A 15,617-nucleotide genomic window follows, 5' to 3' on the forward strand; every position below is an offset into this window, starting at 1 on the left:
TCAAAGACTTCTCCTGGTCTGCAGGAGGCTGGAGGAATTCTATCCAGCCAGGATCCCGGTCTCTCCATGCCAAAAGGAGCAGGTTAAGTTGACTCTGCCCCTCTCTCAGCTTGCTCAGGATTTAGGGGGTTTTTTTAGCTTATTGCTTTGACTTGGTTGGTGGTTCATGGAAACCGGGAGTGGCAGCATCTGGACTTGGAGGAACATTTTTGGCAGCCACCACCATCTTTTGCAATTTATTGCCTGCTGCAGTGAAAGTTCTGGAAGCTGGAAACACTGATGGGATTTCACAGCAGAGCTGCAGGATAGTGGTGGGGGGGGGGAAAAGCTGCAGACAGTGAAGTAGCTCTGGAACAAACCTTTATTTGATGAATTGTTTGGTTCTGGAGCCAGAACCTGGCACTCTCTGCTCTGAAAACCCCTTCTCCCTCTCCAGAGGTGAATTAATGAGGTCTCTGCCTCTGTCTGGGCTTGTGGTCTGGCTTAATTGGGATGAAGTTTCAAGGCTGTGCCCAGCCCCTCAGTGGGTGTTTTTTCACTCCCTTGAACAAACAAACAAACAAAAAACATGTTCTTCCCCTTGATCTGCTGATTTGCCAATCAAATTAGGCACCACTCCGGGAGCTAATTGCCTGCAAATTGGAGCACCAGGGGATGGAGCAGCCAGGAGCTGCTGGTTCCTCAGTCAGTGCAAGCCCTAAGCCCTGGGGTTGGGGTTTGAGGCTGTCAGATTGAACACAGAATTCTGTTTGCTCCTAAAAATAGGGCTCAGGTGGTATTTTAGTGCCAGAAATGCAGTGTGAATGGTGCAATGTTTGGAGCTGTCCCAACTCTGGATGTGCCTCTTGTCACACTTCAGCTGGGGAGGAGAACTGGGGGAGCAGTGCATGTCCCTTGTATTCCATACATTTAACTCCTGTAAATGTGTGCCTGGTGTGGCTGTAGAGATTTGGAATGGTTCTCTCTCCCCTGCCAGCCAGGTTACTGCCCTTGCCAGCTAAAAATCATAGAATTCCAGAGTGTTTGGGGTTGGGATGGACTTTAAAGACCATCCTGTTCCAATCCCCTGCCATGGGCAGGGACACTTTCCACTATCCCAGGCTGCTCCAAGCCCTGTCCATCCTGGCCTTGGACACTTCCAGGGATCCAGGGGCAGGCACAGCTTCTCTGGGCACCCTGGGCCAGGGCCTCCCCATCCTCACAGGGAAGGATTTCTTCTTAATATCCTATCTAAAATACTCTCAGCAGCTGTTTCTGAGATGAAAACACAAAAAAATGCATGAGAGGCTGCAGATCCAGCCTTAGAATAAGGTTCAGAAATCAGGGAAGGTTAAAGTGTTCTGATACCTGGGGCTCTGTAAAAGCTCTGGGCTTGTACTGGGATGAGTTCAGCGTGCTTCACTTTGCAGGGCCACCAGTTCTCTTGCAGAATCGAGCAAAACCCATGTTTTCTGTAGAAAAGAAGGGAACTTTTTGTGCTGTGGAGTGTTTAAAAAGAAAACAAGGAGTGCACTCAGGCGTGTGCGTGACCGACGTGTCCTTGGAAGTGCTGCTTCCCCCCAGAGCCTGAGCAGAGTGGTTCCAGTTTCATGTGGTGGCTGGAGAGGCAGATTTTGCAGTGGTTCATGGACTCCTCTGTTTTTGTAGCACAGTCCTCCAGCTCCCCCCACTTTGCCCCAAATTATCTCCCTGGGATTTAGAAGTCCAAACTTGGAATTGGAGCTCAGCTCCTTGATCCAGCAGTGCAGGAATGGCTGAGCCCCCAGGCAGGAGTGGGAATAACCCAGGCTGCTGACAGCAGCTTGCCAGGGCTGAATTTCTGAGGAAACGCTGAGGTTTCCTAGGGAGCAGCTTGTTTTAGGAGCTCAGACCAAGTGAGATGTCCCTCCACGTGTCCTGCAGGCCCAAGAAGCTGACGTTGAAAGGCTACAAACCCTACTGGTGCACCTTCAAAGATACCTCCATCTCCTGCTACAAAAGCAAAGAGGAATCCAACGGGACTCCTTCTCACCAGATGAACCTGAGAGGTAAGAGAAGCGCAAGGTTGGGCTAAGAGAAACTGCTTTTTGTTCCAGGAATAGGCTGCTCCTCCTGCATCTTGTTTTCCCACTGCTTTATCGCCTCGGAATTCCATCCCGGGGTTGGGTAAAGGTGTGTAAAGGAATGAGGTGGCTGGCTTTGATATCATGGCACAGACTTGGAGTTCCAAACAGTGGCTACATGTGATCCCATGGGGAAGCACCACCAGTCCCCCAATAGCTTTGGAAGAGAGCTTGGAGAACCATGGAATGGTGTGGGTTGGAGGGGACCTTCCAAACCTTGTTCCAACCTTCCACCTGCCCTTCTCCTTTCTGTCAGTTCTCCAAAGGATTGCACTGACTCCCATGGCAGAAACTGGAAAGAACAGACCATTTTCTTCCTCTGCTGCCTTTATTTCTCCTCCTCTCCTGCTGCTGGTTGGGAGCAGCCTCAGTCCAGAGCTGAAATTCCTGCGGCAGCTGCCTGTCCTTATATCAAGTGAAACATTCCTGCTCCAGCAGCTGCAGAGCTGCAGTGAGCTCATGCGTTCTCCGCGTGGATGCAGGAGCAAGGGGGATTGCCAGGTGACCTCAGGCTGCTGTGGGAGCAAGTCCTGGCCCCCAGGACCTTTCTGGGGGCTTTTGACAAATCTGCTGTGACGGCGCTTTCAGAAATCTGGAGGCGGCGTTGGCGCGGCGCCCACGCTGCCGTGGCTGGGTCGGTTCATCACCCCTGTGTTTACACAACCACTTGGAATTCTCTCCAGGCACCAGGAGTGGGATGCTCACAGCCAAATCATGGAATCCCTAAATGGTTTGGGTTGGAAGGGGCTTTAAAGCCCATCCAAAGTTCCACCTCGTTCCCACAGGCAGGGACACCTTCCACTAAACCAGGATGGTCCAAGCCCCACCCAGCCTGGCCTGAAACACTTTGTGGCATCCCATCATTCATCAGTAACATGGAGGGGTTTCAGGGTGACAGTCAACACCCGTCCAGTCACCTTTTCCTATCCTTTCATGAAGATTTTGGGGTGTTTGCCAGCCACTGGATCCATTTCTGATTCCAGACAGGATCCAAGAGTTCTGTGGGTGCGCGTTCACTTCGGCTTCATTGCTTTCAGATCAGGTCTTGCTTTTCCCCCCATTTTCCTGAAATTTGAAAAAGGGGACATCTGACAGGTTTTTTCTGTGCTGTGTAGAGTGTTCATCCCATCAGAGGTGTGGGACAAACCTTTGGCAGCACTGAGATGCCACTGGAGACCTTTGGGTCAGGGAGCTTTGCTCTTTCTTTTCCTATTTTCACTTTCTTTGCCACTTTTTAAATCATAGTTCCTCACACCCCTGCTAAACACCATCTCCCTCACTGCAGGATGTGAAGTTACCCCTGATGTGAACATCTCTGGTCAGAAGTTCAACATCAAACTCCTGATTCCAGTGGCGGAGGGGATGAACGAGATTTGGCTGCGCTGCGACAACGTAAGTTCACCTCTTGGAGTGGCCACCTCTTCAAGCTTTTCCCACCCTCCTGCTCAGGGGCTGTTCTTTAAAAAACAAATAGAAAATGCTCTCACCTGTCTGATCTCAGCATTCCAAATGTGCACCAAGTCACCTGTGAGTTCAGAGCAGAAAATCAGCTTTGGCTTTGCTGGGTGGTTTTTGGCCACACGTTGGTTGGGTTTCTGCCTGTTTTTGTGCATGCCGGAGTCTCCTGAGGCTGGGAGGGGAATGAGGTCTCCATGGGGTGTTTTTTGAGGGGTCTGGTGGTCCCCCCATGGCTGTGACAGACACATGTCCCTGTTTTGGGGGGCAGGAGACGCAGTACGCCAGCTGGATGGCCGCCTGCCGCCTGGCCTCCAAGGGCAAGACCATGGCCGACAGCTCCTACGGCATGGAAGTGCAGAACATCCTGTCCTTCCTGAAAATGCAGCATTTGAACCCAGACCCGCAGCTGATCCCGGAGCAGATCAACACCGACATCAACCCCGAGTGCCTGGTCTCTCCTCGCTACCTGAAGAAGTACAAGAACAAGCAGGTAGGTGCTGCTGTCGGCCTGGGTTGGGCTGGGCACGCGTGCCGGCGGTGGCTGGTGTTTAACACGGCGTGGTTTGGATGTTTTGGATGTCCTCACTCACTGGGATGCACGTGGTTACTAAAATGAGCTGGGACTGAAGGGTGTGGTTTGGATCCAGCACCCGGGGATGGCACCCAGCACCGGGGTTCTGCCACGTGCCGTGTGAAGTGCACGGACACGGCGGGGAACCTTCGATTGGAAATGCATTTGAAATTGCTTGATGTTTATTTTAAACACATTCTGGGAATGGTTTGGTCCCTGCTGATAATGGTTTGGCTCCAGCTGCCCCATCTCTGCCCGGTGCTGGGGTTAAAACCCCTTCCCCTGCACAGAATCCATGGAGAAATCCCCGGGATCAGCGGAGTTGCAGTTGCTTGCAGTGCTTTATCCACACTTGGCTGTAACACGGTTTGCATATTTCTCTCTTTGCTTTTCCACTGCTTCCAAATGCCAGTCCTTGGAACATTGCTTCAGTTTTGAGTTGCTGTGACTCGTGCTTGAACTCCATCCACGCTCCATCCGATCCCTGCCTGACAGGGCTGAACTGTTCCGCACTGGGAATAAATGCAGGGTTCTCTCAAAGAGAATTATATGTCAGAACAGCAGCAAAAATAAGGAAAGCATTGCTCCGTGGCCTTTTGGTGACTTAAATCCTTCAGGCTGCTGGCTGGGGCTGGATATGATTTCTCCAAGCCCAGAAGAAGGCTGCAAGTCAGAGAAGCCGGAAAAATATAACTTTTTATTGGCACAGCACGATGATTTCCTGGCAGTGGAGTTATATTTTATATAGCTCTTATTATTCTCCTGAATAAGCCTTTATATCCCCTTGGATGGAGGAGAGGCTGCATAAATATACTATTTTAACGTATATGTATAGATAGATATATTTATATATATAAAATAATTTCTAGGTTTCCGGTAAAACAGAGGCACCTGGAAAAATATTAGCTCGGAGAACTTGCTTACTGTGCAGGTATCCTGGTTATAAAAATAAAATCCATGGAATTGTGGGGATGGGCATGATGGGGATGATCCCAGTCGAGATGTGGCCATGGTGTGGACACCAGGGCCCTCATAGGCATCAGCTAAGCTGTGGATTTAGGATTTTCCTCGGTGGCCAGAGGCAAAGCTTGGAGCAGCAGAGGATGTTTGCTGAGAGGAATGAGGGATGGAGGCTGCAGGAATGTCAGGAATTTGACCACAAGGGTCCTTCTGAGGCACAGGGAAGGAGGAGGAGGAGGAGGCTGTGCAGCCAACAGGAGTTGCTGGAATGGGAATTGGCTGTGGATTTATGGAGGCTCTTGAGTCCTCACCAGCCCCAAACCCACTGGGGTGATGTTTGTCTCCACGTGCAGCAGCGTAGGGTTGGCAGGTTGGGATTGGAAGCACCAAATCCTAAATGAAAATAAAAAAAAACTGACCCAAAATAGGGATTTTCAGAGTTCCCAGGTGTCCTGCCAGAGTTTGGTGTCAGAGCCAGCTGGGGCAGACACGTCTCTGAGAAGCACAGCTGATGTTCCTTTCATCTGCTTGTTATCCCAAGCAGCATCCCAATCATTTCTCCACACATCCCAAACAGAAGGATCTGCTGAGCTCAGAGTGAGCTCCTGAGCTTCCTCTCGAGCTTCCCCAGCCAGAGAGTGGCCTGGAGTTTGTGCAGAGATGTGGAGAGGAAAATGAGGCCATGAACCCACTTCTGAACTGGCAGCTTCTCCCTCCCCTTCACCCTCCAGCAGGACCACGGAATCACAGAATATCCTGAGTGGAAAGGGACCCACAAGGAGCAGAGTCCAGACCCCCAAACAATCCTACTCTGGGCATCTCTGGCAGGGCTGTCCAAAGGCTCCTGGAGCTCTGGCTGCTTCGGGGCTGTTCCCATTTCCTGGGGAGCTTGGGCAGTGCCAGCACCCTCTGGGGGAGGAACTTTTCCTGAAATCCATCCCAAACCATCTCAATACCAAAACCATCGCTCCACAATGCCAGGGCCCAGCTGGGGTCACTCCAGTGCTCCAGCAGGGCCGGCATGAGCGAATCTCTGCTCGCTTGTCCCTGCTCACATTCCCTTCGGCTGCTTTTCCACCTAAGGAATTGTGCATGTGGTTTGTTTTGGTTTTTTTTTTTTTGCTTGAACTTTGGTTTGCAGTTAATTTACACTTTTTCTTTGCTTTGTTGCCATATTTCTGATTGCTTTTTTTTCTTTCTGCCTCCTTTTCTTTTTTTTATTTTTTCATTTCGCCTTGCCATCTTCAGCCAGGCTATGTAAGAGACTTGGTAAGTGACAGCAACAATAAAATTAAGATAAACTTAAAATAAACTTAATCTAGAACCCCTTTGGTTTAGAGAGCAGCGGTGAAAGCACTAACAAAACCTGCACCCTCCCCGTGACACTTGGGCCCTGGTAGGTTTTTATAACAGTCCCCAGTGATTTATGGGGTAAAACCAGAAACCCTACACCACAACTTTGCGTTGTTGTTCGCTCACATCCTTAAAGTTCCCGAGAGCATGAGTGGCTCTTTGCCTCCAGACAGCTCTGATCTATATTTGCTTTCCTGTATCTGGAGATGGGAAGCTCCACGTGGGCTCTGAGCAGTCAGAGCTGAAATAAAGCCTCAGGGGAGGAATTATTGATTATCTGCGCTCGGATCCGCGGCGGCTCCCCAGCCGCTCCCGTGCGCGTGGCAGCGGAGGTGGCACCGAGGTCCCCTGTCCCCTGACCCCGCTGTGTCTCACTGCCTGCAGATCACGGCGCGCATCCTGGAGGCTCACCAGAACGTGGCCCAGATGAGCCTCATCGAGGCCAAGATGCGCTTTATCCAAGCCTGGCAGTCGCTGCCGGAGTTCGGCATCACGCACTTCAACGCAAGGTGGGTGGGGCTGTGGGGCTGGGCTGGAGGAGTTTCCTTCATGGATGCAGGGAGTGATACCCTGGAATCATCATGGAATGGGTTGGGTTGAGTTGGATTGGGATGGGTTTGTTTGGGTGGCGTTGGATTGGGTTGGGTTGGGTTGTGTTGGAGTGGGTTGAGTTGGATTGGGTTGGGTTGGTTTGGGACGCATTGCATTGGGTTGTGTTGGATTGGGTTGAGTTGGGCTGCATTGGGTTGGGTTGGTTTGGGTTGGAATGCATTGGATTGGGTTGGGTTGCATTGGGTTGTGTTGGATTGGGTTGAGTTGGATTGGGTTGAGTTTGGCTGCATTGGGTTGGGTTGAGTTGGATTGGGTTGGGTTGGTTTGGGTTGGAATGCATTGGATTGGGTTGGGTTGCATTGGGTTGTGTTGGATTGGATTGGGTTGGGCCACCTTGGATTGGGTTGGGTTGGGTTGAGTTGGATTGGATTGGTTTGGGTAGGGATGCATTGGATTGGGTTGGGTTGGGTTGGATTGGATTGGTTTGGGTAGGGAGGGATGCATTGGATTGGGTTGGGTTGCATTGGGTTGTGTTGGATTGGGTTGGGTTGGGCTGCCTTGGATTGGGTTGGGTTGTGCTACCTTGAGTTGGGTTGGGTTGGTTTGGTTTGGGTTGCATGGGGTTGGGTTGGGTTGGGTGGGGTTGGGTCGCATTGGGTTGTGTTGGATTGGGTTGGGCTACCTTGGGTTGGGTTGGTTTGGTTTGGGTTCCATGGTGTTGGGTTGGGTTGGGTTGGTTTGGTTTGGTTTGGGTTGTGTTGGATTGGGTTGGGCTGCCTTGGATTGGATTGAGTTGCCTTGGGTTTGGCTGGGTTGGGTTGGGTTGAAAGGGATCTCAAAGTTCATCTCATTCCAACCCCCTGCCATGGGCAAGGACATCCCTGTGCCCATCCTTGGCTGGGGAAGTCACGCTGCAGCTGAAATTAGAAACGTGAGCTGCTCTGATTTATAAAAACGATTTGACAAGCAAACTCAGCTGCTGGGTTTGTGTGTCTCACTTGTTTTTTTCAATCCCTCTGCCAGGTTCCAGGGTGGGAAGAAGGATGAGCTGATCGGCATCGCCTACAACCGGCTGATCCGCATGGATGCCAGCACGGGCGACGCCGTCAAGACCTGGCGCTTCAGCAACATGAAACAGTGGAATGTCAACTGGGAGATCAAAATGGTGAGATGTGTCCACCACCCTGTCCTCTCCCCTGCTCCTGCCAGAGAGACAGGAACCCATTCCTGGAGTCCTGGAATCCCAAATGGGTTGGGTTGGAAGGGACCTTAAAGCTCATCTTGTTCCAATCCCCTGCCATGGGCCTTCCACGATCCCAGGTTGCTCCAAACCCCATCCAGCCTGGCCTGGGACACTTCCAGGGATCCAGGGGCAGCCACAGTAAATCTGGGCATGCTCACAGCCAGGAATTCCCAATTCCCAATCTCCCATCCATCCCTGCCCTCTGGATGTGTCTTGTCCCTCCATCCCTTGTTCCCAGTCTCTCTCCAGCTCTCCTGGAGTTCTTTTAGGCACTGGTGGAGTTGTGTGTGACCCCTAAGAAAAAACCCTGAATCTTTCTCTCCTGTAGCCAGGAATTATTTTCTCCATTCTCTGAACTCCACGCAATTAAATGAAGTGAAACCTCAGCTCTGATGCTCAGACCCCATCCTAACCCATATCACAAATATACATGGCCTTATCCATACTAAAATTCCTTTCCTTTTCTGTACAACTCAGACTTTCATGTAAATAGCAAGCAAAACTGAGTAGTTCCTTCCCCAAGCTCTGAGATGGGCTTTCCCCCTGCTGTTACATTTGGATGCACAAATTTTTGGGCTCCTTTTTGGCAGAACACACAATTAAAACTGCTAGGGACACGTGAGGGCTGTTCTCCTGCAGTTTGCAGCTCATTAAGAGTTGCTGGAAAAATTATTCAGCGTCCCCCTCTGCCTCAGAGTCATTGTTTTGACTCAGTTGCAAGCCCAGATATCCCAATTATCCAGCTTGGATACTCTGCTGGGAATCCCCATCCCTCCTGCAGAGCTGTCAGTGATGGGGGGACAAAAAGAGAACGAGCATCAATAAATGAATGGTTTGTTCAGTCACTCCAGAATGAGCTCCCCCAGCCCCCATAAGGTATTTCTGTGGCCAAAATTCAACTTAGAAAACCAGGGAAAAGTGCAGAGAAAGGCCAGACTTCAGGTCTGTGCCCAGTCCCTGTTTCTCTGGAAGCAGGGAAAGTGTGGCCATGTTCTCACCATGGAGAGGTGGAAACACACTGAGGGATTGTTTCTGAGTCATGGGAGACTACAAAGGGTAATGGTAATTTAAATAAATAAATGAATGGATAAATAAATATAAAACAATACAAAAGGCAATAAAAGGTATTTCAGTATCTAAATATTTGAATAAGAGTCATAGGATATTTAAAGGAGGAAGGAACTCATAAGAATCCTCAAGGCCAAATTACCATTCCCAGGATCCCAGAATGGTTTGGGTTGGCAGGGACCTTAAAGATCAACTCATTCCACCCCTGCCATGGCAGGGACACCTCCCACTATCCCAGGTGCTCCAAGCCCTGTCCATCCTGGCCTTGGACACTTCCAGGGAATCCAGGGGCAGCCACAGCTGCTCTGGGCACCCTGTGCCAGCCCCACACAGAAAAGAATTCCTTCCCAATCTCCCATCCAGCCCTGCCCTCCGGCAGTGGGAGCCATTCCCTGTGTCCTGTCCCTCCATCCCTTGTCCCCAGTCCCTCTCCAGCTCTCCTGGAGCCCCTTCAGGCCCTGCCAGGGGCTCTGAGCTCTCCCTGGAGCCTTCTCCTCTCCAGGGGAACATTCCCAGCGCTCCCAGCCTGGCTCCAGAGCAGAGGAGCCCCAGCCCTTGGCTTCCTCTGGGCTCACTCCTACATTGGCACCACAAAATTTTGCTTAGGCGTTAGAAAACCCCAAAAAAACACGCCGAAAAACCAGGGAGAAGGGAAGCAAGGGAAGCAGCAGCTCCGTGGGGAGGGCAGGGCGGGCTGAGCTGAGCGTGCCCCCGCAGGTGACGGTGGAGTTCGCGGACGAGGTGCGCGTGTCGTTCATCTGCACCGAGGTGGATTGCAAGGTGGTGCACGAGTTCATCGGGGGCTACATCTTCCTGTCCACGCGGGCCAAGGACCAGAACGAGAGCCTGGACGAGGAGATGTTCTACAAACTGACCAGTGGCTGGGTGTGAGCGCCGCCAGCCTCGCCCCCGGGAGCCCCCACGGCCATATTCATGTTTAACTTTCCAAAGCTGTCCTTTGAGATAATGCTGCTTAATAAAGTAAGCTTGAAATGTATCTTTTTTTTTTTTTTTTTTTTTTTTTTTTTTTTTTTAACAATTGGATTTTTGGTCGGGTTTCTCGTTGTTTTGTTTTGTTTTGTTTCTTTTTTCTTTTTTTTTTTTTTTTTTTTTTTTTTTGCATTACCAGATCAGTTAATCTGTGTGCACTAATGAGCACTTCTGTTAATTTGCTATAACCAGACCGTGTCTGGGCAGGGTGACAGTGACCCACAGATCCAGACTCCGATGGGCAGATCAGGATAAAGATTTAACTGACTTAAAAAAGCCAATTTTTGAAGAGAACTCTAAGCCATCTTCTTGTAAAGCCATCCAAGGCTAACCTATATGAAGTCTATTTATCATGTTTAATGCATGAGTGTTTTATTTCCTTTTTTTTTTGTGTTTTTATTCTGTACATTTGACATGTTTGAAGTCGTCCTGCTCCCAAGCAGAGCTGCCATCTCTCCTCTCACACTACACCAGGACTCTGAAGGTGCCTGACATGACTTTGAGGATAGTTTTGTGTGGCCTCGAAGATGATCTTCTGTTAGTCTGTTATAGCTTGGTTTTATTTGTTTAACTTGCCTTTTGATAATCATTTATATTGTCTTTTTTTTTTTAATTTTATTTGTACACCGTATTGTATTATGACACTTTTAGTATTCACCAGCATAGTCACTGTTCTGCCTCTGATATGCAAATTTTTTCATTACGATATGAAGTAAAAGGTTTATGAAGTAAAGGTTTTTGTGTAACTAATGTAAAAAACCACAAATTTTATAAAGTTGTACAGTTTTTGTAACTAGTCTCACAAGCCAGCTAGGACATTGCATAGATCAGCAGTAACTGTAGGATGTCTGGAAGGGGTACGGGGACAAACCAAGGAATAAAAAACCCACAAAAAATACAATTTCAGTCCAGTAAATTCTGATTACGTTAAAGAGGATTCCAGAGCTGTGCCACAACACCCTCAGTAGCTGATCCCTGGGGCCAGGACCACCAGGTTCATTAAGCCATTCCCACATTAATGCTAATGAGGAGGGATCCCGTGCCCACCTAATGCCAAGGAATATCCAGTGTTGCGTTCCCATAGTCCGTGGCATCAAGACTATGTTCAAATACATTTTATTTTAAATAAAAGTCAAATCTTCTATTTAACATTCAGCTGCCACTCCTGGTTTTTGGGGTCTACCTGTGCTATGGAAAGGCCATAAACAATTCCATAGGGTGGAGCCATCCCAGCCTTGGGCTCCTTCCTGCTGCCTTATCCCAGGTTTCCTGAAACAGATTCCACCAAAAAGTTACAAAATTCTGGAATGGTTTGGGTTGGAAAAGACCTTAAAGCTCAGCTTGTTCCACCTCCTGCCAAGGACAGGGACACCTCCCACTATCCCAGGCTGCTCCAAGCCCTGTCCAGCCTGACCTTGGGCACTTCCAGGGATCCAGGGACAGCCACAGCTTCTTTGGGCACCCTGTGCCTGGGCCTCACTTTCCTCACAGCCAGGAATTCCTTCCCAATATCCCATCCATCCCTGCCTTCTGGTAGTGGGAAGCCATTCCCTGTGTCCTGTCACTCCAGGCCCTTGTCCAAGTCCCTCTCCAGCTCTCTTGGAGTCCCCTGTAGATCCCACTCCCTGGCCCAGCAGTGGGAAGCAGCCCAGGGATTCAGGGAATCACAGGATCTGAGCTGAACCCACCACTAAACCACGTCCCCAGCTGCCACATCCACAAAGCTTTACATCCCTCCAGTGACTCCACTGCTACCCTGGGCAGCTGTGCCAGTGCCTGACAATTCCATCAAGGAATTTCCCCTAATAATTCCCCTGATATCCAACCTAAGCCTCCCCTGGCACAAATTCATCTCTCCATTTCCGCACCGATCCTTTCACACCGTGTGCCCCGGGACTGGCTGCACCCTTGCTCCATAAAATCCAGGATAAGGAAGGGGTGGCCTGGTGGGGCTGGGCAATTCCTCCCACTCCCAACAGCAGCACCCAGGACGTGCCAGGGATGCTCCCAATCCTGCCCCACGCCCCAGGGCTCATTCTTTGGGATGCAGCAAGTCCGGGCAGCTCCGAGACACGCGAGCGGAGGGCGGCGAGCACGCTCCTGGCAGGCAGCACCAGGATCTCGGCTGGAACAGCTCCAAAGCTGGGTGTGTGATGGGGAAAAACATTCACCTCCTATTGCCTCCCTGGAAAACATTCACCTCCTATTGCCCAGCCTGAGGCTGGGCAGATGGGGAGGTGAAAAGATGGATCCGGTGCCCTCGGTCCCCAGGCGAGCTGCAGGGCTGGCCTGGCCGGAGCTGGGGGAGGTGATGGGGCAGGAAACGCTGGGCAGAAAAGGAGAGGAGGTCGGGAAGGGCCATGGGAAGGCAGAGGATGCTGCCAACCACAGCCCTTCCCCACACGGCCCCCGAGGGTGGGAGCTGGGAGAAGCCAGGTGGGGAAGCGGTGCTGGAAACAGGGAAGGGTCACGAGGTGATCCGAAGGAGTTTCCCAGAAGTTTCCAGGATCTTTCCTAGATGAAAACTTCCTTTCTCCTTGGATGAAAAGATGTAAGTGGTAATGAGCAGAGAGGGGTAAAAAATGATGTGGTTCTCCTAAAATCTGGAGAAGCCTCAGATAAAATTTGGCACAGATGGGAGTGGCCACACGCTGAGGATGGACAGGGGTGAGGAGGAAGCATGAGGAGCAGACTGGAAAAGGGAATAAGGAGGGAAATGGGGAGAGCTGGAGCCCTTTGGAAAGGAAGGATGATCCACCTCAGGGACAGGCAGCAGAGAGGACAAAGAGGTTTGTGGTTGTTTGCTCCATGATCCTGAGCCAAAGGAAAACCAGGATGTGGTGGGCACATCCCACCAGCCAGAATTCCAGCGATGTGGAAATCACAGGCCAGCTGGGTTTGGGGTGTCTGGGCATCAAACCCAGCAGCAGAGGATCAGGAGGGTCTTGGCAAGACAAGGCACAGCCAGACCCAGGTCCTGCAGCTCCAGGAACTGGAAGAAAACACGTAGATTTATTTTGCTGACACAGGGAAATCTGGCTGCGGTTGTTTCTTTTGGGTAACGAAAGGAGCAATCCAAATTAAAACCCAAACCAAAACCCAGGAGAAGCCAGCCCGTGGGTGTCCCCAGCCTTGGGGTGACTCAGCCTCTGGGAGGGAAAGCTGTGACTGCCTGGCATCCACAAACCGGGGGCTGTGCTTGGGAAAGAGGAATTATTTCCAACTTCCAGTGATAAGACACGATGGGGTGGGAGATTCAAAGCCAACAGGGCTGCTCCAACCTCGGTTTAACAAAAGAAGCGGCAGAGATGCCTGAAAATGGGACAACTCCAGCCCTGCAACAGCAGCAGGGCCAGGGGGATGATGTTCCTCCCCTGCTGACCCCGCTGCAGGACCTTGAGGAGGGGAAAAGGAAAAAATAAATCATTTTTTGGCAAGGTACTGATGCAAACCGGCTGCCAGGCTGCAAATGCACCTCTCTGAATGGAGCAGGGGATTGGGATGCCTGTGTGAGCCAGGCATGGCCTGGGGGGTCGGCTGGGATTCCTACAGCGCTTTAAGCCCCAAGTAATTTAATGCCGTGCAGATGGGCGAGTCCCGGGGCGGGTTTGGAGAGGGATCGGCGGAGTTTTGGATGCGGGAGAAGTTTGCAGACGCACAGGTATTTTTTAAAAACAGCAATAAAAGAAATATCTCCCCAGCAGGGCTGTCCCCTGCAGCAGGCAGATGGAGACATCCTGCTGACAGGAGTTGATGGAAAAGAGACATTTGGGGAAGCTGCTGACTTCCCATCCTTGGAAATTTTCAAGATGAAGTGGATGGGGCTTGGAGCAACCTGGGATAGTGGAAGTGTCACTGGTCATGGCAGGGGGTTGGAAGGAGACGATGTTTAAGGTCTTTTCCAACCCAAAACATTCCATGATTCTGTGATTCTTCTCTAACACAAACTGATCCCCAAGCACTCCAAAAGGAGCTGGGTTATTCCCTCCACTCAGGACACGTGGGTTTCCAAAAGTCCTCCCGATCCTCCCGCCCCAGGGGCTTTGCTGTGCCGGGCAGGGGCTGAGAAAGCTCCTTAAATGAATCCCTAGTAAACCCAAAGCGGATGAGTCACGGCAGTGTCTCGGGAAGCACACTGGAGAATTTCCAGCCTCCAGGCCGGGACAGGGGCTCCTGGGTGGCCCAGCAGCACTGCCCTGCCTGGGAGCAAAGCCATCTCCCAAATTCCCGGGGCTCACACCAAGGGGGAATGCCAGAGCTTTACCCGACCTTGCCCTGCCTCGTCCGACCTCTCCAAGCCCCTCGGGGGGGTCGAGCATCCCAGGGCTGGGACCAGCAGCACCTTTCACCCCGACCTGCCCCACACAGGGACCCTCTGAGGGCACTCAGGACCAGCAGGGATGTTCCTGGAATTGATTAGGGATGCAGGAAAGGCAGACCTGGTGTCGCCAGAGCCAGGATCCAGCGCAGAGCTGGAACCACACACGGATGTGGATGTGCCTGGTTCTGTCTGGCCTCATTTCCCAGGTGTATTATCCCTCATCTCCGATGCAGGAAGGGATGCTGAGGATCCAAAGCCTTCCAGAGTGACAGCACCAGGAGTGCTTTAATGGGTCTAATTAAATCCGGGCGGATCAGTGACCGCTCCTGCGGCTTCAAACCTTTCTGGAGACCAGTGGGGGTTTTATTTGTTTGCTTTCAGTCTCACAAGAGCCCCGGGTGCTTTGATTTGCAGCCCTGAGGCACTAAACAGATAAAAGTTCCATAAATATCTGCTGGATGTTATAGATCTGAAACAAATAAAGTGCCCCCCTGCTCACAGCTCTTCCCGTAAGCAGCAGTGCGATCCTGGCCTGCTCCCGTTTCCATCGGCAATCCCAGCCTTTCCTTTGAAATCCCCTGCATCCCTCCAGCTGTTCCACATATTTCAGGCTTCAGTCTCCCCCCAGAAACTGCTCCTTTGGTTTCCCTTAAGCTCTCCCGTCTGGTTTTCATAATCCCAGGATGCAAGCGGGGACTTTTCCCAGGCCGAAGGTCTGCGATCCCTCGGGATGCAAACCTGGATCTTCCCCTGCTGATGGGCTGTGGGGGAGAGGATGGGAAACTCCAGTTTAAGAAGGACTTGAAATCCCAACGTGCCAAATTCATCCCAGAAAAGCTGCCAGGGAGCTCACATCAGTGTGATCAGCACTTGATCTGATCCGAGGAAGAGGCTGTGGAGCTGCATTTCAGGAGTTTTTCTTTTTTTAGCTTGACACAGGAGCAGCAAAATATTTCCCAAATTCCCAAGTGACTCAGAAAGGCCAATCCCATATTTCAC

At 51.1% G+C, this 15,617-nt stretch overlaps 1 protein-coding gene across 4 annotated transcripts in view; it reads left to right on the top strand.

Moving 5' to 3' along the window:
- The window catches only part of FERMT2 (FERM domain containing kindlin 2), a 52,393-nt gene extending 40,947 nt beyond the window's left edge, over positions 1-11,446 (top strand). For 2 of the 4 annotated variants that reach the window (XM_041409782.1, XM_041409800.1), the window contains 8 exons: positions 1,903-2,027; positions 3,388-3,494; positions 3,829-4,050; positions 6,340-6,360; positions 6,829-6,953; positions 8,020-8,161; positions 10,025-10,288; positions 10,722-11,446. In XM_041409782.1, coding sequence (XP_041265716.1) covers positions 1,903-2,027; positions 3,388-3,494; positions 3,829-4,050; positions 6,340-6,360; positions 6,829-6,953; positions 8,020-8,161; positions 10,025-10,198 — 916 coding nt within the window. In that variant the 3' untranslated portion in view covers positions 10,199-10,288; positions 10,722-11,446. The remainder of the gene's footprint in view (positions 1-1,902; positions 2,028-3,387; positions 3,495-3,828; positions 4,051-6,339; positions 6,361-6,828; positions 6,954-8,019; positions 8,162-10,024; positions 10,289-10,721) is intronic. The other 2 variants (XM_041409809.1, XM_041409790.1) reach the window with 1 other exon arrangement.
- Positions 11,447-15,617: the final 4,171 nt, after the last annotated feature.

This window comes from Onychostruthus taczanowskii, unplaced genomic scaffold (genome assembly GCF_017590055.1).
Source record: "Onychostruthus taczanowskii isolate IOZ18803 unplaced genomic scaffold, ASM1759005v1 scaffold100, whole genome shotgun sequence".
NCBI classification, from domain to species: Eukaryota; Metazoa; Chordata; class Aves; order Passeriformes; family Passeridae; genus Onychostruthus; species Onychostruthus taczanowskii.